Raw genomic sequence first — 23419 nt, forward strand, 5'->3', positions numbered from 1 at the left:
TTAACAGTGTAAGACGGACAGATTACGGAAAAAAAAAACCCAGACCAACAAAGCAGGACAGTAAAAGTCCAAATATGTCCAAACTTACAGCAGCAGCAAGGTGATATGCTTGCTGGGGTTGCCCGGTTTGGCTGGCAGATTCTGCCTGTTGCGTGTGCCTCCTAAATACAGCACAGACAGAGGTGTCAGAGGGCATTTCTGGGTATGGAGAGGGTGAAGCCTGACCACAGTGATAGTGGGCTTTTCCCAGGAATTTAGAGCTAGAAGGACAATGCTGCTTTCTGAGCTTAGATCCAGACCTGAAAAGTGTGCAGTTCGTGTATGCATCGTCACTACTAAAATACGCGGATGGGGCAGAGTCCTTCAGCTGTTCAGCACGCTTCAGCACTGAAAACTATAAGGAAAAGAGGCCCAAACTTGCTCAAGAATATCAAGGCGAACTCCTATTCTTACAAAAAGTCACAGTGTCTTCACTGGCCATAAAGGAAATGTAGAAATACAGTTATTAAGGTCTTCTCTGAAAAACCTCACAGTAGAGTGCAGGAAACTCAATTTATCTGTCTCAGAAAGATGAAGGGCTGAGCCAACCCTGCTGGGATTAAAGCAGTCACACTAGTTCATGCTCTATAAAGCATTTTTCATCATTGTGAAATACAAAGCTAATATTCAAAGCAAAATGGGTACTGATACATTGTGTTATCAGCTAAGTTCAGATATTTGATTTTGGTCTGTTGCTGTCTTCTGATTTCCCTCCTAAGGGCGCAGCAAACCGCTCCAGTTTAACAGGAGATGGAAAACAGTTCATCTTGGCAATTGGCCCTGACCCTCCCGCTGAGCAGTGTCCAGGTTTTTTTTGTTGCTCTTGGGTTTAGGTAATTGTTTTTTTTTTTAATGGGATGACCATGAGAGAGAAATGGTCCAATGATGAGCAGGGGCTCAGCATGGTTTGATTTGCACTATTCATCAAGGGGAGGCAGAGCCAAATTTATCTTGTATACAACAAACAACTGCTGTCAGACCTCAGATAAAATGTCTGAATTGAGGTTGATTGCTGAGAATAATCTTCTGAGAGAGAAAGTGATTTTCTCTCCTTGAACATGCTCTGTGTCCTCCTGCTTTCAAAGGCTAGCAGGCAAACTAAACTTGTTTTGTACTGATGATATCTACATTGTACACTGTGTTCCTCCTGGATTGAGATCCTGATGCTATTTCAAATAACTAATGTGTATATTTTGAATTACGATGTATAAATAGAAGAGAATTAAAGCACTCATCTGTGTGGCCAGAGGTCAGGATAACCTAACTTAAGGAATGACATCTGAGAAGTTGTGCCTTTTACATCAACAGTAAATTTTACCCTTCTGTAAGTACACTATATGATACAGCAGATAAATGTTAATCTGCATAACTTCAGACTTACAACAGTGTTAAACCCCTTTACACTGGACTCAGGAGTAGTTTGTCACATTTAACAATGCCTATAAACTGGCTCTTGACTCAGAAGGTGTTTATTGTACATGCTAAATGAGGAGGGGAGATTATAAAAAATCCAGTATGTGGCCATATAGTTAATGATGATGATAAAATGAGTTTGCAGAAAAGGAAGGAACTAAAACTGCAACTGTTAAAGTGCTTCTTTTGAGCTTTTTAAGCTTTAGTTTGTGCTTTTCTTTTTAAGTCTTTGTTCAAGATTTCTAATAGGGAGCTGGGAATTAAAAATCCCAACCAAAACAAACAAAAAACCCCTAGAAAACCCCTGTCATACCTTTCTACCATTATGCTTTGATATTATAGGGAGAAAGAAGAGGATACCTGAATTTTCTTGAGATAAAATTTATATTCTGTAACAATATGCAAAGGAAGGATCATTGGCATATTGGTTGTTGTTTTCTGAAAATGCTAAGGTAGTCATGTCTCTCAGTATTGTATTTCTCTCTTTCCCCCTTCTGTAGAGGGGTGATGTGCTCAATCTGTCAGAGCAGGGATTGCTGCTTTTGTAATAACATGGGTGCATCTCTTCAGATGTCAGGTGAATGTTCTGGCCAGCTACTTGTCCTTAATCCAAGAGAAGAGCTGACAGAAGTGAAGGAACTATTTTCAAAAGTTAGGAATAGAAAGGAATAAATACACCTCTAGCCAGCAAGCAAGGATTTTTTTCTTTGCAGGTTCCAAAGTCATACAGGCAAAGCAACTGTGATGCTACAGCTTCTTCTCTGTGCTTTTTTTATCACTGGGAAATCTTTAGTCAATCTAAACACAGGGTAACTGTCAGTATTCATATAGTTAATTCAGCATCTGTTAAACCCGGTCTCACATATTGACAATAAAATCAGAACACAAAGAATACATGCAAAATCTATGTCAGTATAAGAGGAAAGGAAAAAAAAAATAAATGCACAGGGACTGACTGACAAATCTGCTCAGGAATGAGGCAGAAAGCTTTTTATTTTCAGTATGGAAGCTCTGTGAAAAATGTTAACAAGTCTGACAAGTTCTCATTTTTTTTGGAGACACTGATAGACACTGTGCTCAACTGCAGTGCTATTTCTTGAGTGGAGGTACCAGGGCTGCAAGAATTAACTGCATGGGAAAAGACAACAGGATTCTTGCACATGTGACACTCACTGACAACAGTTTTCTGCACCTGAATTTAGGGAAGCACTGAAACTACCGGTGGAACTGAGTTAAAAGATTTAGTAAATGAAGAGTTTGATGCTACAGTAACTTTGCTTAATGATATGATTACATGCAAAAACTCCAGCTAACAGATTGTGCTATAAGCTTTCTAAGATGTTATAATACATTAAAATACCTATTTAGTTTGAATATAATGGTAGCTTGCATTCTCTCAATCTGAAAGACCATGTCTAATTAAAATAGCTAACCTATATAATTTTAAAAGGAGCTATTACAGACACGTTTACAGATGCTTATTTTCTTTAATTTATGTTGGTCATTAAACATGAAATGTCCTGGACCTTTTTGGTTAAAGTACTTCAGAACAAATAAACAAAAAACTTTGAAACAAAACCTGTATAAAATTCTAGGTAATTTCACTTATTTGTTGTTCTTTGAAGAATGCTTAACAGGAAAATAAAACACATAATGAATCCTTATCTTAAGACTTAGAAGTCAGAGTTCTGTCCTGACTCAATAAGCATTTGTAATGTAAATATCTCCCTGATCAGTTGACCTGATATTAACTGACTCTTTGTTTTGAAATACATAATTCACAATCCAAATTAAGTCAAGCTCAGTTCTACTTCACTTTCTGCTATTGAAAAGTATCAATATTAATTGGGATGCAAACTTATATTTGACAGTTGTAACCTTTAATGCTTGCTCTCATTTCTAAAAACATTGTTAAAGTGCAGATTAAATCAGGACTGTTTTACCTGTGTTTCAAGAACCCTATTTTTTTGTTGTTGCTAGTAGACTGGATAGTGAGACAGGAGTGGTAAATCCTGCTAAACCTGGCTAAATCTCCAAAATGGAGTCCTTCTTCTAACTTAAAGTATCTCCATCAAGTTTTGTTTTTAACCTGCAGTGATCTGTAATGAGCTGTAAAGTATATAATGTGAAAATTGTGACAGCCATTAGTACAATGTGTGTCCTTTCACAGTCGTTGGCTTCAGTTCTTCACATTCTGGGTTATTGCAGGGCCTCCTCAAAACAGCACCTCTGGAAATTACTTGTGAAGTGTTGCTGTATTAATAATAGTATTTCTCACAGTAGTTTATACTTGACAAAATGAAGATAAATGAATAAAAATGTAAGGACTGCAACTCATTCATTTGTTACCTAAACAAACTATCGCTGGGCTCTAGGGGAACTGGAGGATAATTAAACCAGTTAGTCCAAGCAAAGTGATGACTTGATTTCCTGGGCTAATTAAGTGCAGTTCCCTAATGAAGCAGTGTCTTTAGCACATCTGTCTCACCATCTCCCCAAGAGGTGATGCTGAACTTTTGAAATGTGAAACCAGTCACATCTCCTGCATGTTCACAGTAGAGCATCGCTCCTCGGGTGAGCCCTGGTGGGCAATAGCCGAGCTGGGTGTGCATCATTGTTTGGGCTTCTGTTTGCTTTATCTTTGTTCTTCTGTCTGCTAACCAGTTCCCTTTCTGCAGAGCCAGTTGTCTTGTTCTGTCTTTCTACAGTGGTTGTTTAGTACTGCTCTGTGATGAGCTACCACACCATTTTCAAATAAGGAACTAAAAGTAATTGACTGTGAGGTGAGAACAACATTTATTCTCCCTTTCCATGTACTCAGCCCTTTGTAAATCACATTTTGTGAGGCAGCATCTGGGGTTGTCTCATTCAAAGTGATATCACGATTCCTTCCTGTTGCATTACAGAGCTGTGGGTGCCCATGTCAAACAGCTGGAAAAGATTGATTGTTCCTGCAGCAGTGTGTATTGGTGTACAGTAGATAGGAACAGTGACACATGGGAAATGGTGTCATATCTTCTGCTTTTTTTGGAGTTGTGCAGAGGAGCTTTCAGCTGGAATTTTATGGTTTTCCATTCACTTTAATCTGAAAGGTTTTTTCAAGCAAAACTCTAAGCTGCTAATTCCAGAAAAAAAGCTTCCACTGTTTCAGTGGGCTGTGGACCTAAATTTGAACTTATGTCATGGGTGGAATTATCCCTTTTCTCTAATGTCAGCTTGTTCTTGAAAAAAAAAAAAATCTATTGCTATTCAGTAATAAAAACACATTCCTCAGATGGGGGGTAGGATTCTGTAGGTATGTTTACAGTTGATTAGCAAAGGAGAAATTGCTTTTGATGTTATTTTAATATTTTTTAATGTAAGCATGTTATCTCCAGCACTTGAAGATCTGCTTATTGAATACTTGTGTTTCTGAGCACTTTTTAAAGATGTCCACACTGCAGAAAAATCTTTATCCTTGAATGTCAGTTATGGGATAATATGAGTGAGGAGTGCAGAAAGAATTACCAGGGTATTGAAAATTCATTTTATCAAAGTTTGTTGTTTTCCCTGAAAATGAGGAGAAATAGATTTAAAACTCTTATATCAAAAATCATATTGAGTGGGCAAAGTGCTGTCAGGTAGCAAGCCTACTAAATTTTTTGATTACTTGCAAATTTAAATGACGAAATCTAAAAAAAAGGAACCCATGATTTTGATCAAGGCCAAGTGATGACATCTTGGACCTATTACTCAGTTGTTGTAATGATTTACTGACAATGATATTGATCTATGCAGTTGACGCCAGGTAAGGATTATAAGGTTTTTTCTGTCCTTTTTTCCCTTCAGTATATCCAATCTAAATTGCTTTCAGTTGCCAGAAGGTATCTATCTGTGTGCAATCCTGTTCCTATGAAAACAGGTTTTGATGCAAAGTTACAGCCTTTTAGAATCCTGTAAGAGAGGATATTGTGCCATGATGCATCTATCTTGTCTTCTTATCTGTGTCTTTGCTGGTGACTTGAAGATGTTATCCATGTATAAAATAAAACCAGTATGATCAAATATTTAAAGGATACCTCAGTATTTCAGTAACTCGGTAATAAAACTATATTACTTTTTTTCCTCCCTCTCAGAACAAAAGCCTCAAAAACAAGCTCCTGTCAGGAAACAAGCTTTGTGGTATTCATGCAGAAGAGGTGAGTGAAGTTCCTCTCTATTCTAAATCTAACTTACTGAAAAGAAGTTTGCATCAAAGTCTTTTCTACTGAGGTTCTGGTGTAGATCATGTATTAGGTGTCTTTGGTGTTACTACAGCTCTCTCATGTCTACTCATTTCTGTGTACTCAAATGTATTAGAAAGCAAGCTGCAAACTCAAGTTTTAGACAAAGTTTGGGCATGCTTATGAAAAGTATATGTAGCTGCTATCTAGATGTTTATTATACATCTATGGCATATATAAAACTGATTTCCTTTCCATGATCTCCATGCCCAGACTAAGACAGGAATAACTTAATGCCTTTTTTGAAATTAACTTAGAGAGGCAGGAAAGATTTATTATTATTGATTCCTAGAATGTTTCACTATTTCAAGGCAAAAAGGTCACTTTATGAAAGAAAGGGAAAGAAATCTTCCCTCTTCTGAAAAGCAAGCTAGCAAAGATACTTGCTACAAAAGCCCTATTTTTTTTTTCCGAATGCATAAAAGTGCAAGTAACTAAATTTATGCAACCACTCTCTTTAGCTTTTTAACTTTTCATGAAAGAGGATATTACTGTATGTGAACTCATTTCCACTACTTCAGTCATGTTTTTTGTACATATAATTTCTGTGAAAGTCATCGTACCTTGCCAGAATGAAGCAGAATTGTAACACTTTTCTTCATGACTAAAATTTTAATAACATGTTTTCTTCATTAAAGACTCTAATTTTAACTTAGAGGTCAAAATGTAAGAGGGCAGATTAGTGATTTCTAGTTATATTAGCTATTTAACCTGACTAAAGATCTGCAACCACTGTTTCTGAGAAATCCTCAGTCGTAAGAAATAACAAGGTTGTGGATTTGGTTTTTTTTGCTAGCTTGTTGAAATCTGCTATCTTCTTATATCATCCTTGTTGCTTTCTAACATGCCATAATATATGAATACAAATATATTTTCATCTCTTGATCACTGTTTAAACAACTGGCAGTGTGTGCAACATAGCTTTCTGCTTTCCTCTCCAAGTTCCTTTTCCTTACCTGCAAAATATCTTGAATGTTTGGCAATTAACTTGAAGATTCCTCTGTTGCCATTTTAGATACCTTCTAAGTCGTAGAGACTGTATATTTTCTTAAGCACAACTCCTAGAACAATTACAGTTGGTTAAGGTTTTCTCCCTGGTTTTTAATGTGGAATACATTCCATACTGCATTGTCTGATCAGAGGCCACTTTCTGCTGTCTAGATGAAATAACAGCAGACATAGTTACAGAAGGAAGAAATGAATTGAGCTCATCTTGGCTCATTTTTCCAGATCTTATCGGGTACAATAAACAATTTGGCCATACTTCTTAAATATTTCAAGCAAGTTCTAAAATTTTATCTTTAGGTTCATTCATCCTTCCCACAAGTTTGTCACTGAATTTGACTGCCCAGTTATAAAGATAGCAAATCTTTCTAAAAGCTCTGATTTATTCAAGATATACTACTATGTGTAATATGTTTATGGATCTGCAATTTCAGGAAATGTGGAATGGACTTCTAATCCATTCCAGGGAGTTCTAAACTTTTGGCATAAATTATTGTGAGAAAACTTATTGAATATTTGTTGAGAATGTGGATTTTAATGAAAACAAATTATTTTGACAGGATTCTTAGATAAAGGGCGAAATCATGTTCCTCGGACAGTTTGGTGTAGTATAAAGAAAAAATCAACTGTTTTGCAATAAATGAATATATAGACAATTACTTAAAATTACTTTTAAGAATAAAATTTAACAATATTTAAAATAAATGTCAGTCTAAGCTGACATAAATCAGCATAACTATGCCTATTTTAGTGGACATGATCACAAACTCAGAATGTAGTTCATTTAGATGCTATCTGCAACTTCCTGGGCATTCCAAAGAAGAACCCATGCAACACCATGGACATTTTTTCCCCTCTAAGAAAAGAAGCTTCTTCACTTGGAAGGCACTGCCTTCAGTTATGCTTCAGGGAAAGTACTGATAACATCTCATGTCTAAAATGTGTAAGCCAAAAGATTACTCACAATAATACTAAATCATGTATGTTCTGTAGTCAAGTGCTTTTTTACACTTTCCTTGATCCTTTGCCTGGGTTAGACGTGATACCCTGGACAAGTAGTTGACTTTGGTTATCTTTCTGCATTTTGAAGCTTATCTACTTTCTGCCGTTGTGAGAACTTGCTACTTTTTTTCTTTCTGATCTTAAAAGTAAATATTTAAAATAAAACAGACAGCCACCTGACCTTTTTCTTTCTTCCTTTCAGTCAAAAAAGATTCAAGCACAGCTGAAGGAGCTTCGTTATGGGAAAAAGGATTTGATTTTTAAGGTAAGTTTTATTTCACTGTAGTCAGCTAACAAGTATTAGGGTTAATTTAGTAAGGAAAGAATGTAGGAGTCTGATACCTGCCTTTAGTACTGTAGTTCTAAGGAATCATGTCCTTTTCACTATACCAAAAAGAGCTCAAAACACCAAAGACAGACATAATACCATAAGACAATTTCAGAAAAAACATCTATTTTAATTGCTTTTGGGGTTTTTGCAAACCACCATCAAGGAGACTGTGTTTTTTATTACATTTCTTTCTGGGAGCAAGAAAGAAACCATTCAAAGCCTGAAAAGTTTTCTGACATCTTTGGTTTTAAATAGGCAAAAGCAGTGGTAAGTATTTAGATTATTAATATCTTCACATAAAACAGTGTTCTCATTTCCTGCTGGTGGCCAAAACCTGTTGCTGTGTTCCATAGATTCTGTAATACATTTTTCACCTTTCTAACTGAATTATAGAATATTTTACAGATGTTTTTTTCTTTTTTCTTTGATTAGCAGTCCTCCATGGCAATGTCAGTAATTGTTAACACTTTAAGCAAAACTTTATGATAAGTTTGAGTAGCGGAATGTTTCTTAGGTCCCAGCATCCAAATTCCTGGTATAGGCTGAAACATCCTTACCAAAACTGAAGCTTCTGGGAAAAAAAGAAGAAAAGAAAAGAGAAATGTCTGTGGCTCATGCAATCCAGATGAATACTCTGTCTAGCTAGTGCATTTAAAGAAAAAAACAGAAGGGATGGGGGGGAGGTGAAAGGCAAAATATACAGAAATTTTGCTAAAGGGCATCAAATCCTTGCAAAGTTAATCTGTTAAAGGAGGAGGAGAGAGGTTCAGGACACCTGACTGGAGGCTGCTAATTGTGTAGTGCTTTTGTTCCCAGCATAAAGGATGAAGATAAGTACTCATCTTCAAAGTGACTAGAGCTAGTTGCAAAATAATTCATCTCAATATGAGGTCTAAATTGCCTTCTGGAAGTATTTAACTTTCACTACTGTGTCTCTATGCATAGTACTGTAAAGATGCAGTAATGTAAGTTGAAATATGCAGTGTAATTTCTGTGGGGTTTGGGGTTTTTTGCTTCTTTTTTTCCTTTTTTTTTTCCCCATGCACAGGTTGATTCCAAGGTTTTTCAGGCACTTTTATTTCTGGTCATCATAAGACACAAACAAGGGGAACAGATTTAGAGTTCAAACCTAGGCATATTATTAATTATTTTAATTCAAACTAACATTAAAGATACCACTTTTTTTTTTCCTTCAAATTCAGTTTAGCTATAACTGAGAGTTTGAACAGAGGAAAAGATCATAGCTCTAAACTTGCCTGGGTGTGAAAACTTGTTTCCTTTGGCTGAGACAAAAAGTTTGTTGGGTACTACTATCTACTTGTTGTTTTTGTTATGCTAATATGCACTTATCCTGAGAATGGATCTGAATTATGCCAGCTTGTGGATTAACGTGCCCTCTGAAAACAGCTTGCAGAAACAGAGGAGGGAAACACAAGCATGAAGCAGCAAGCAAATGGGAGAGGCTATCTGGGAAGTCACTGGCATACATAAAGTGAAATCCACCTTCTCCTGATCCTGGTTCAGTAAACTATGACAATTCAGCCATTAAGGTACAGATATAAAGATCAGGGCTTTGTGACAGAAGAGGTGGAGTTTACTCGTGCTGTAAGGGAGGCAGTGGGAATGTGAGTAGAAGTGGGTCTCATCTGACTGCATACAGATGTCTGCACTGTAGACTCCATTTCTCATCCTTGGAGAGTATGGGAAACACATTTTGTCTTAAAGAATATGTTTACCTTTGACCACATGAATTATGCCTTAAACTCCTTGACCTACGTCGGATGAATGTAGCCCTTGGTATGAAGGAGTGCTAGGCCACCAGCTCAGATGTAGGTCCCAAGTTACAGAGGGTGAGTCTGCTCTGAATACACTTACCTGCAAAATATGGAAAATGTTACTTGCCTTTTAGGGAAATTATGAAGTAATGTTATTAAAAACTTGAGAACTTAAGATGGACAGTGTTAAAGAACTGTGAATTCCGAAGCCCCACGAGAACTGCACATGGAAATACCTGAAACATGTCTTGACCGTGTTAGATTCTGATTTGCTAATTTGATAAATCCCTGGTGTGTAGTCACATATATTTTTGTCAGGTTTATTTGCTGGTCTTTTTTCTGACTAAAGGAATTTTGATCTATCAAGAAAAGGGAACAGCAGATTTATGCTGTCCTCCTAAATAATCAGGTGAGATGTGGGAAAGGGTAGGGTCAGGCTTGTGTTTGTGTGTTTCAGGTCTGAGTTAGGAAACACTGAATAGAGCAGACAGACTGCTGCTAGGCTTGTACAAGAACAGGTGGTATTTCAATTCTAGTTGCTTTGAGACTAGAAACTAAACAGATTTCATGTTATTGTTGCTGTTGAGACTGTTTCGTGAGACTGATTCTGATAAAAGATCAAGCCAGTAGATGGCCGGTCTCCTGCCAGCACAGAGCACAGTGTGTGTGATAATCTCCTGGCTGTCAGTTACTGTCATGTTACAGGACTTCTGCTCTTGCCCCCTTCCACCGTGTTCCCACCCTGTTAAATTTTGTTTTCTGTGTGCCTTGCTGAGGGTTTCAGGGATTTCTCTTCTCTGTGTAGCTCTGAACATTGCAAGCTTCTCAGAGCACTTCACCAGAAGGATGTAAACTTCACATGAGATTTCTAAAGGGCATGAGGGAATGCTTCTGTCCTTGCCTATTAAGCCATTGGTTTCTGTGGTGGAATTAATTGTGAAGATATATGGGAAGTAACAAGGTGGAGTGTTTGCTTTTTGTTTTGCATAATCAACATGGAGAAACTAGTTTGGAAATTCTAGTAACTATTACTGTCAATGACTCTATACTCACTAGAGCTGTGGGGATGAAGTGGGAGAGGAAGATGAAAAGGGAAAAAAAAGACAGCTTTCCTCTTTAACACTCCAGTGAATTGGTAAATTATATCTACTTTTAACAATATGTGACCTTAACTTAACCAAGTAGTAGTAAGTAAAACATGAGTTCATCATATTTGGCACGTATTTACTCTTCTTATGATTTCAAAGTGGTTTGTAATCTAGTTGATTAACTATGTTACACATATGTTCCTGTGTCTATATTTTTTCTGTCTCATTGTAAGTGATTTGATGCCACAGATAAGCAGTTGGAGTCACGGAAGTGATGTGCTCAAGGCTATAGAGGTTGTCAATATCTCTACTGAGGTTAGAATTTGAATTCCTGTCCCCTAAACCACATAGTGTGATATCTTTAGAGTTGACAAATGTTGAAATTTGCTTTCTATTATAACAAGGATAAATAAATAAAGATAAATAAAAATGTCCTCTCAAGCTTCTTAATTTTATAGCTGCCTTTGCAACTAGGTATTTACAAGTTCTGAATGAGTCCACTCTTAACTACAGTAATTTAACTATGGTCCTAAAACCCTAATTCAGTGAAGTACTCTTAAATTTAAATGCTTTGCTAAATTGTGTTTTACGTTTGTTTCAGGCATTCTTAAACACTTGTTTTCAAATTGCTTCTCCATCATTAACTGTCCTTCCTATCATTTGCCTATACTGTCCTAGAAGAAGTCATGTTTTATTAAATTAGAAAAAGGTTAAGAATAAATTGTGTGTTTTTTTCCATGAAACACAAATATATGTGTGTGCCTGATAGGAATTTGAGATGAAGACAAATTAATTCAGCAACAACTTTCACTATCAGTTTATAAAAGTCTCTTGTAGTTTTGAAATCGTTCTTTGAAATTTACAAGGTGAGAACAGTTCACGGGTACAGCTTGAGTATTTCTATGTACACTTTTTGTGATGAATTTCTAAGGATTCTCTTTCAGAATTTCAGAAGTATGAATTTACTGCTTGTTCTGCTTTCTCTTATTTCAGTTCTGAGGCAAAATATATTGATAGACAGCCCTAAAATCCAAGAAGGTTCCAATGTGAGCAACAGCTAATGATAGCAAGCCTGCCAATGTACTTAATCTTCGTTCCACAGTAGAACTTAAAAAAGAAGTAGATAGCATCTTCCTTACAACAAATTGTACGATTTCTAATAAGCATTCTGTACATGGTCTAACCATGAGTGAGAGGGTTTATAATTATCCACCTTCCTCTGAGAAGCAAACCACATTGGTTCCAGTTGGGCAAGTGGTTGTGGCTGGTTCCTGAATTGTCACTGCCAAGGTGGGTGTTTATGCTGATGAACTGCTTGCCCCTGGCCCTGGTGGGGGTGCCCTTGGACCTCTCCACATGTGTAGAGCCACCAGGTGCCCAGGTAAAAATAGAGGACATCTGAGAAGACAAATGCAGTGCTGGGAGATAAGGGGCACCAGGAAGCAGCAAAGGCCGAGGTACTCAAATAGAGAGGGAAAGGAGAAAGGCAGGCAGGAAGGTTAGTGAGGGCGACTGGGAGAGAGGAATAAGGGTGGGAAGAAGACAACCTTGCTCCCAGTGATTGACAACTTCTCCTGCTCTTCACAGTGGTCTAGCTGGTTTCCATGGTGGTACTCTTGAACCCACACATTTCTGTGAAGAGCAGTACCACAAATAAAGAGCAAGATCCTCATTTATCTTCATTTCCTTTTTATGCTCCACTAGAGTGTTTCAAGTACTGAGTGCTCGATACCTCCAGAGGCCTACGCAGAGCCGTATCAGCATCTCAAGTTTAGGCTTGACTTACGGACTTGTCTTACATGGACTTATAAGAGAAAGAGAAGGCAGGGTTAAAAATAATGTTTTTTAATTTTCTTTCAAGGACTTGTTTCAAGGAAGTATTTTTTTGCCTGGGAGACACCTGAATTGCCTTTATATAGAAAGGGCAAAGGGCATGTACTTATAAGTCAAAACCACTTTCTTTGAAAAAACATAATGCTATGCTAATCAATTCATTATCTGGATGTGTGAAAATCATTTTTAAACCATGCATTTGATATGGTAAATAAAGCCAAAGAAGAGCAAAATTATGTGAAATTGTTTTCACATCATACTGACTGGATGTGGTAAATATTTATACCACTCCTCCCTCTGAAGGAAAATTGATGCCACCACATGTTTTCCTCCTTATTAGCAGTAGTTAATTACATGCCACAGTAAACCTGTTTCCTAGAATTGCAATGTCTTTCTGTGATGCAGCCTATGAGATTCTGCATTCCCTACAGAAAAAGAGGTGAAATGTTTAAAGATAAACAAAACCCCCACAAAACCACTGAAGACCTGACAGCAGAGAACTTGTGTTGAACATTATAAATGACTTCATTGTCTGAGCTTGAAATAATTGATTATGTAATTTTAAATCTTTGATAACCATTTCCAGAAGGGCTTTGTGTGCTCACACATGTATGAAGATGCAAATGTTTCAGGTTTTCCAATTCAGTTCTGCACACTGTTTGTATACAGTTGACAGTCAGGCTTGACCCAAATCAAGCAATTTCATAAATGTACATTCTCTTCTCCACTGGTTTTATGAAGACAGGCTGGGAGAGTTTGGATTGTTCAACCTGGAAAAGAGAAGTCTCTGAGGAGACCTTACAGCAACCTTCCAGTACCTCAAGGGGCTACAGGGAAGCTGGGGAGGGATTTTTTACAAGGGCATTGACTGACAGGACGAGGGGTAGTGGTTTTAAGCTGGAAGAGGGTAGAATTACATTAGACATGAGAAAGAAATTTTTTAGTGTGTGGGTGATGAGACACTGGAACAGGTTGCCCAGGCAGGTTGTGGATGCTCCATCCCTGGAAGCGTTCAAGGCCAGGTTGGATGGGGCTTGGAGCAACCTGGTCTAGTGGAAGGTTTCTGTCCCCATACAGAAGGGTTAGAATGACATGATCTTTAAGGTCCATTCCAACCCAAGCCATTCTATGATTCTATAATTTGCACCTGTTTGCATTAAAATTGTTATCAACTGCAGAATTCAGCTGACCTTGCATGTTTGAAAAATAAGTCAAGTAAATAGATTTTAAAGGATTCTTCATTATGGTCAAAGTACCATAAAATACCTTCTTTCTTGCAGAAAGCTTTCAAAACCAACGTTGTTTTCCTTAAATTTTATTTGCACATTGATTTATTTAGCACAGAAATAATGTTCTTCTCTTTAGTGGTGCTTTTGCAGTGCCTTGTAATGATAAATGTAACTCCTGCAGCTCAATGGTAAAAGGAGATGAGAGGACAGTTTCCTATGGGCCTGTCACATCAAATTCCCTGGGAAAATACTGCACAACTCATCTCACTTTCAGGCAGGATCTCTAGCCTGTAGTGTGTTTATCCATCCAATGTTTCCTCAGCATCTGGATCTTCTGTGACCTCCCTTGGGAAATTTAGCAATGCTGCTTAGGAAAAATGAAACAACAAAAAGCTATTATGAAACATCAGTTATAAACATAATTGTATTGCAAAAGATTAGAGATTTTTTACTAATTTTAATATTTTTTTTTGGCAGAGATCTTAAACCACTGGCTTTATTAGGGATAATAAGTTCTCTAAGCTGCAGGCTGACTTTGCTTAACTGAATAGAGTCTGGAAGATTTACTGCCTGTTATAACACTTTTAACCATATTGTTTTGAGAAGATCTATTGAAGACTTCAGATAGGAAAATGTTCTCTGAAAAGTTTCCATGGACTGTGTCAGAAATGACAAGATGAATGAGTAGAAAATAGCAAACAGAGCCTCCTTTAAGCTATATTTTTGTTTTATGGTGGGTTCTATTTGATAAATTTAATCTAATTGGTCTTCTGGGTATTGTATATTATGCATTGATGACTTTATTAGCAAAAAAAAGGTTATTTTCCTCTTACTTGAGCTGTTTTTCTAAAAGGCTTTGCTTTTCTTGAAAGTGATTAAGATGAAATGAAAAGTGCCCACAATGCAAGCAGACCAGATGATGAAATGAAAGCTCTGAAAATATTCTTACAAACTGTTCCTTTTAAATGCATAAATAAGAAAAGCTACTTTGTATTTGCTGGGATAAAAAATTCTTATACCTATGTGATAATCCCATCAGCACTGGTTCAGTTCTGACAAAAGCTGTTTTCTGAGGCAGCTGTAGAAACAGAAAGAATATTCCATGTTCTCTGACTCCAAAGTAGGTTCAGTTATATACATGTCAATCATTCACAATGCTTATCTATGTATTTTATACACACACACACACACATATATATATTTTAAGTTGCAGCAGTTCACACTCTGTTTTACTGCTGCTTTGGTCTATTCTAGTCCACTTGCCTTAGTAGTTTTCTCATGTCTTGATTCTTCCTTACTAAAATTGGAGCAAATTTGTTATCAAGCTATCTCCTACAGACTTGGAAAGCAGATTTTTATTTTTTAAAAAAAACTTCTTTTGAAGCAACATTTTGCATATTTTGAGATTGTTATTCTGTGTGTCTCACAGTGCTGTTCTTTTTTAGAGTAATGTGTAATTTTATTAATTTTTTTTTTTCCAGTTTGCTTCTCAGCATGTTTCCATACCACAAATGCTTCATGTTAGTAACATCTGAACTTGTTTCCTTTGTTCTCTGCCCATTTGCAGTGCCTTAAGATAGACACTGAAGTCCAACTGGACATTTCACTCATGCTGAGCTGAGCAAAAGGATCTTTTTAGTCTGTACCCACAGTGTTCTTTGACCTTTCTAGAAAAACATTACATATTCAGTGGTGATATCATCTTGAGTCATTCATCCCTACTGTTCTATATTCTGTACTTGTTTTATTGCTTATTCCTAATTGTATTTAGCATCTGCTACTTGTCTTCAGTGAATGTCATCCCATTTTTTCCAGTTTGTCAGGATAAATTTAGATAAGTCCCATCTTCTGTGACACACAGAGTTCTAGTTTGGTGTCACCAGAATATTTAATGAGTGTATGTTCAGTTCAGTGTTCAGTTCCTGAATTATATATACCAAATAAAACTGTCCCCTAGAGAGGTAGTCTGATTATTCTCTCCAGTAGTTTTCCAAAAATTAATGTTGTACTCATGGTTCTGTAAGTCATGACCTCTTAAATTTCTGTCTTCCTGAAGATTGGATCACACATTATTTTCCAGTCTTCAGGTTCTTAATTCACTCCTCAGAGTCTGTAAGGAACTGAGATCTTAGAGCCTAATACCACTTCCTAAAGCAATTAAAGTGATGATGCACAACCATGACTAACAAAAAACAATCAAGTGGAAATACTTATGTCTCTGAAATTGCACAGAGTTTTATTAGAGAGAAAAAAATAAAACCTCTTTTGACTTAAAAATAAAAAAAGGTCTAAAAATTTAGGACTACTAAAAAAAAGAAGTACTGTGTTCCATAGCATTTAAGTCAGGCTGGAAAGGGATGGAGATGGTGGTGGAAATAAATCATATATCAAGTCAACACACAAAAGTAAAATAATTTGGGGAAGAAAGGCTCAAATAATACGTTGTGTCAAAGATATCAAGTGCAATTTGCCCCAGGCCTTGAGAGATGACCTCAGTACTATTATTTCGAGTCATCCTTTCAAAGTTTTTATTCTTTTGTAGAAAACATCTTTGAGTGTAGGAGACAGCATTGTGTCTGCTAGTGCAAAATGCTTCATCATGAATTCAGGAATTATCATATTTGTGCTAATATTACTAAACATTTGTGAGTAATGGATCCAGTGATTTGGTGGTTATCCATGAAGATCAGGTTGTCTATAGGCCTAGAACTTACATGGTGGTTTGCATTTCATGTTCTGGTTCCACTTGCCTACATTGGTTTATGCAAAGCCAGAGAGTAAGATTGATGATGTTTTACTTACAAAGCATTTGCAATACAAGGTGATTACAAAATCAGTAAAGTTAAATGTTTAATAGTTTAAGTGGAAATCAATGCTCTTTCACAGAAGTTGGTGTGTCTGGTGATGTACGCCAGCCAGGAGCATGTTGCTAGGGAGAGCTGAATTTTCATGTTACAGTCTGATAATGCACAGCTATTATTTTGATGACACGCTTGAAAATAGTTGTTTTCTTCAAGGGCTGTCCTTGTCAAAAGTCATCATGATGACAGGAAGAAAATTTCAAGTATGTTCCTCCAAGCAATTGCACTGATGGCTGAAGGAATGGAAGCCTATTGTAGATTTGATTCATGTCAGAAGCTGTTCAGTAGAGATTGTTCTATTTTTCTTAGGATTTCTAGAATGTTAATATTTTACAGAATATAATTTTTGCTGTTTCGAGAATAATAACATTGTTCATAAACTCTGTGTCTGGGTTTTTTGGGTGATTAATCTGGCAGGGAACATTCTGAGGTGGATGACTGATGGCCTAGGCTGTGCAAGGTTTAGTGGCTTAATGTCATGAGTGAGAATTGATATTTTCCTTGATTTTTAAGATAAGAGATTGTGGGATCTTCCTTGAAGTATTTCTGCTCTGTAGTGTAATGAGTGTTGGACTTAGTCTTACTGGTTTAGAATCCCTGTAGTTCTTGCTGCTTGTGGTAGTTCAGTCTGGGAAGCTGCTAGTTTGGGGTTTTTTTGTTTCCAGGTGAGAAGGCTTGTGATGCTTTTCTGGTTTTTATAATGCTTTTGTGGATTATTCATTTTGGGATATATATAATTTTTTAAAAATTTCTGATCAATCCAACATGTTTCTACACTTTAGGATATGTGTTTGGATGTTGCCCAGTGTTGGATGTATAATTTCAGTTTTCAGGTTATGAATTATTTGTTATTAGATTTGGCTACTTATTAGATGCAGAAAAATGCTTTAAGACAGGATATTATTGAGCTGTTTTCTTGAGTAGAAGCTGTGGCCCCTGGGGATGGACGGGAGACTGGAATTTGTTTAGTTGATTTTTGTAAAATATATTAGGGCTGTTGCATATATATCTATGGATGATGTTTGGGAGGTAAGAGGTGGCATGATTACTTTTCAGATAGCTATCTTCTGGAGATAAAAGTTAGCATAGGGACCATTTCCTCCTCTTCTGTTACATGATCTTTTATCTTTGTATGATGAATGAGTACTTCTTGTTTTCATTAAGCACATTTTTTTATTATTATTTGTTTTCTTTCATTGTAGGTAATATTTTTTTCCCTGAATAGGAGTATTTTCACATCATGGACAAAATGTATGTAGAAAGTCTTACCTAGATTGTGTGTTTTGCCTAGGAAGTAGATGTCACTTCTTACCTTGGCATCTTTTTGCTGGTGCATATTTTCCATTTCAGGGGCCATAATTTAGGATTTTGCATGTTGTTCCAAATATGTTATAATAATTAGTGTTAATGTTCATACATTATGTTCAAACATAGGAGAGGCCTGAAGATTTAGACAGAACTGGCTGCTGAGAAATACAAGTTATTTGCAGACATGGGGATGTTTGTAATATAAAGAGATAAGTGATGTACAAGAAGACAGAGGGGTGTAACTATATGTATTTCCCAATAAGGACATTGCATTATTAATTAACTTAATTAATTGATATCTTTCTTAAAAAAAATATATATATATCTTTTACTATTATATTTTTAATGGTTTCATGCAGTTTTGAAAATCACAAATTTGCAAAATGTGAATATGTCAGCACTCAGTAATTCAGGTCTGTTAGTTTATTGCCAGTATGTTTTTTACAACAGTTTTGAGATGAAAAATTATTGTAATTTTTTTAAGGAACTGAAAAATCAAATTTTAAAATTTTCTATATGGCCTTGAGGACATGGGCTTAGGGATATGGAGTCACATCAGAAGGTTCTAGCTAGTAAATAGGTAGTAAAAAGGCTTACCTCCTCTGTTCTCATATGGCTAAAATAAGGAATGCAATTGTTTAAAGAAGATTGACTTATGAAATAAAAGCAGCAAATTTTTGTAATCATGTAGATGGTTTATCCATTGGAAGGAACAACTGGTGTTAAATCTAAGATGCTCAGGCCTGATCTGAAAGGAGGAAAATTCCCTACAGGAGAAAAAAAAGGCAGAGCAGGAACAAAGTTGAGTGATGTGGCCTTTAATGCACATTGTCTGAGCCTGTCTATGCAGAGAAACAGCCATTTTCCTATAGTTAGATGTTGAGTATTTTATTAAATCTTTACTGTGTTGCTTTCTTGCAATGAATTTTATGTGAGGGAAAAACATGAGGGTTGGGGAAGGAAAAGCCAAATTTCAGCTACTAAAAAAAAGCACAAAGGTCTTATTTTCTTTTTTTAATGTACATCCAGAATAGCCACAAATGGAAGATAAAAGCATTGTGGCAGTAACGAACATTAAGAAAATGTACAAGCTCTGAGTCTTTGCAGAAATTATGCTTTTAACTGACTTTTCTTCTGGTTGTAAATGCTTGAAATACAATTCAGATGTTGCTCAATGTCTGGGTTTTGCTGCCCTTCTGATTAAATGGAATAGCTGCCAAAAAGTGTTCTTCTCAGCACCTTGTGTGACAATTAGCAGTGCAATTTAGAAGCACATGTCTCTCTAGGTTGCAAATAATGCCTACAGAATAAGCACAGTAGAATTGTGTTTACCAGATAATTTATTCAAATTTCTGGTTAAGTGGTTTCCAATTAAAAAGTTGTCCTAGTTAGAAAATAGAATGAACTATAAAAAGTTTTACAGTAATATTTTTTCCTCTTTTTTTTTCTTACACATTTACTTAAGGTCTATGCTGGAAAAAATGGAGTTCAGTATATCCAATCTATTTAATGTGTGGTTAAACATCACTTAGTCAATCATGTTTTCCAATTAAGCAGAATGTGTGATAATTTTCTCCTTGATAAACAGCATTCCCTGGTACAAAATACAATAAATCCTTTAAAGGTTAGTAATAGCCACATAAAATGCCAATTTATCATGTCTTGAAGTGAAGAAAACCCAGCCATGACTATGTTTATCTCTGCACATGTGAGCAATCCTAACATGAAGACATAACCTAGCCTTTTCTAGCCAAAAACCCCCAACAAAACAAAGCAAAAAAACCCAAGAAATTGCAGTTTTGTAAAAGGAAAAGAAAGGTAGTGAAGTAATTTCAAACCCATGAATATATACAGGAATAAAAGAGAATCATAGATTGGTTAAGGTTGGAAAGGACCTTAAAGATCATCAGGTTCCAACCTCCCTGCTATGAGCACGGACACCTCCCACTAGACCAGGAATATACTTTACATTCCACATTGACAAGGTGTAGAACTTTCTGGGAAATAAATGCTAATAAGCCTTTAAAAAAAAAAACAACCAACAAAAAACATTTTGGGCTGCACTAACAAGCATGCAGTGTTTGCAATAGCTGTACAGCCTGACCTGAGCCATAACCCTTAATCATTCTGGAGGTGGAATTTATATCCTTCTATTAACATGGCATAGAGCTGGGAGCACGTATGACTGAAATGTTAAGGTGAGCACCTCTCCCTTGGTTGTCCCCCTGACCCACACAGTGTTTGATCATACTAAGGGGACTTGCTTCTGGGACTTCTCAGAAGGAAATTTTCCCCTGAGTTATTGTGCTGTTCGGTTTGTTAAATTGTGTGCAGAAATAGGATCACAGCCTGGTTTGGCTGACCTGTGCCTTCAGGAAAAATCTAGTAACTCACCTCATGGGTGAGAAGTGTTTTGCCTGACTCCTGGGAAGAAGTGGGAGGACCTGGAGGAGGAGATGCCTGTGGAAAAGCCTATGGACTAGCCAGTTTTGGGAAGGAAGCTCTCTACAGACGAGACCACTAGTGAACGCTTGTTTTCTCCTAATGTAACTAAGGAAGTGAGAAGTGTAAAGCTTCTAGCCACTGTTTTTCAGATTATGAAACTTCTCTCTCATCCCTCGGTTTTGTTGCTTTTGTGTAACTTTGAGGACTATGAACATCTCCACTACCTATATTATATAGTATGGTATTTACAAATTCTTGAACAAAGCCAAATTATTTATCTCGCTTTTTCCTCAGTAAGACCTGTTTCTACAAAAATGCCAGAAACAAGCTTGACATTTTTGTATTTTTCCAGACTATGTGTATTGAAAGCACTTTACACCTTATCAGAATTGGCCTTGTGTGGTTCTAATGGTATTGTGTCCTTTTTCTTTATTCAGTATTCAAGCCACATTAATTGAGTTAGGCTCCCTAAAAAACTCGTAAATTAAAACAGCAATGAAACTATTGAAATATGAATTCAGCCTTGATAGAAAAAGGTCAGGGAAAAGAAAAATATTCTGCACTTTTGGGACTAAGGTGTAAATAAATATCACTACTTTCAAGTGAGGGATTAATTCAAAAATGCATTTTTAATGCCAGGTTTTAGTTCTCACTTGATCTCAGTTGGATTGATTTCACTGCCTTATTGGCTCAGTAATCTGAGTTAGAGAAAAAGTTAGTCCATCAAAATAGGACAGTATTAGAAAAAATAAGAATTTGATGCATTGATCATTTATCAATTCAGAGAGACTTTATTTGCACTTATGGGCCTTTTTTTTGGAGGAATAACTTTTCACCATAAACTGAATATATTTTACTTGATAAAAGAGGTGTTATTGCAGTATGCTAGATTAATTAATTCTTTCTAATGACTGGCAGCAATTAAAGAAATGAAACATTTTTCCTCCAGCTGGATTTTTGATGTGGCTGCAGTTACATTGAGTATAATGTACTATAATATAGCACCAGACATTTCCCTGCAGGGAAAGAAGCAGCAGTCACCTGTAACCACTGTTACCTGCTCTCCACATTTTCAGATGTCCTGCATAACACACGGGGTGAAGAAAACCAGACATCCTGAAATTCAGAACTTTAGTTCTGGTATTCCAGTGATTTAAACTGTAACACAGATGGTGCTAAATGGAGAAGTTGCCACGCTTACATGGCAATCCACCATGTAACCCTAATCCTTTAGTGATACACACCATCTGAGATGCTACCCTGGCCTCTCATTTATCATGTATACATTAGTTTGTATCATTTCCTTTTGAATGGCAATTCAAATTAATGACATCTCCTGTTCTTAAATCTTGGTTCTCAGTAATTGAAAATGTATTAATTTGTATAACTCTACTTTAAAAATAGTTTAGTAAGTAGCAATGATTAAAATGTTAATGATGTGAGAAATTATTTAGTCTATTTCTAGTATCTAATGAGAGGTATTTCTGTATCAGAGCCAGGCTTTTAGTCTTCAGTCTTTCAAACATTATCTGCACTGTTTATTGTGAGTGAAATTATGCAGTATACTCAGTAACAAATGCAACTGTAACTGAACTCTAGAAAAAATCTTATCTGTTAATAAGTTTTTTTCTCCAATAAGCCAGTGGTAAGTCCAGTTACATTTTGCAAATTCTAACTGGACGGAAGGATTCTTTATTGTATTGGATGCTTTGTTGACAGACTGAGGAATCAAACCTGTGGTGTGAGGCATGTGTTGTGTGGTAGTGGCTCGTATCGAGTGTAAGAAATGTGATGCACTGGAAATGAGGGACTGCACTGCCAGACTTCCCCAATTGACTTCTGCTTTGGAGCCAGATTGCCTAATTGTACATGGGGTACACTAGTGAAACTGTGGCTGCTCTGATAAATCCACAGATAAATGCCTAATCCTGTTTTAAAATGCAACTAAGTAGTTCTTTATGTGAGTGGGGAAGTGAAAATTACAGACTTTTGTCATTTTATCAGCCACTGCAGCCTGTGCCTGATGCTAAAAAACAGCATTTGAGGTATCTGCTGAGGGCTACAGGTTTGCCTAAACTAATCCATCTCAGCTATGATATGTGCTGGAAGTATCATCATTGCCCCAACACAGAGACCAAGTCAACCACTTGACATTAAGCAGCTTTTATGCTGTGTGGCTATACATTAAGCTGTGTTTATTATTTATATTGATGTGTATATTAAGAGTTCATGTGATCTTAAAAATGTCTGGCAAGAAAATAATATCTGGTTGGGGATAAACTTCAGAAACATGGTGAGGATGAGGTGGTGCTGAGGGAAAATTCATTGCTTTTTAACTGAGAAATGGGAACTTTATCAAGTTACTCTCTATGCACAAAATGTGCACATTGCCTGATGAGAATTTCAGAGAGAAAAGATAACTCGTTAAGCCAGTGTCTTTCTGGTTCCCTTTATATGTCAGGAAAACAGCTAGTGGGCTGTTTTTGCAATACAACAGTAAAAGAAATCTGTACATTATTACTTTTGGTTGCATAGGACTGTGCTATTACTGACAGAGCTGAGAACTGCAGGAATCTGGGAGCTCCTCCCTCCCTAAAATAGAAAGTTCTTGCAGATGTATTTCCCTAAAGTGAGCAGTTTGAGTGTATCGAACTCCCAGGAAAGGGGAGAGAAAATTGTTATCTTTACTGAGAGTTTAAAAGCATTTTCTGAACCCCTGTGCTCCCTACATTGCATATACATCTCCTCCTGAAGAACTGTGCAGGAAAATCCTGTTGTCATACAAAAGCCCACAATCCTTCTGCACAGGGTGCAGGCTGTTTGTCTGA

General features: G+C 36.6%; 1 protein-coding gene across 1 annotated transcript in view; it reads left to right on the forward strand.

Annotated features, from left to right (window-relative positions):
- LUZP2 (leucine zipper protein 2) overlaps window positions 1–23419 on the forward strand; it is a 183955-nt gene that overhangs the window by 114889 nt on the left and 45647 nt on the right. The window contains exons 6-7 of the mRNA XM_051622066.1: window positions 5568–5630; window positions 7924–7986. Of these exons, the coding sequence (XP_051478026.1) occupies window positions 5568–5630; window positions 7924–7986 (126 nt within the window). The remainder of the gene's footprint in view (window positions 1–5567; window positions 5631–7923; window positions 7987–23419) is intronic.

The sequence above is a fragment of the Apus apus genome, chromosome 5 (genome assembly GCF_020740795.1).
Source record: "Apus apus isolate bApuApu2 chromosome 5, bApuApu2.pri.cur, whole genome shotgun sequence".
NCBI classification, from domain to species: domain Eukaryota; kingdom Metazoa; phylum Chordata; class Aves; order Apodiformes; family Apodidae; genus Apus; species Apus apus.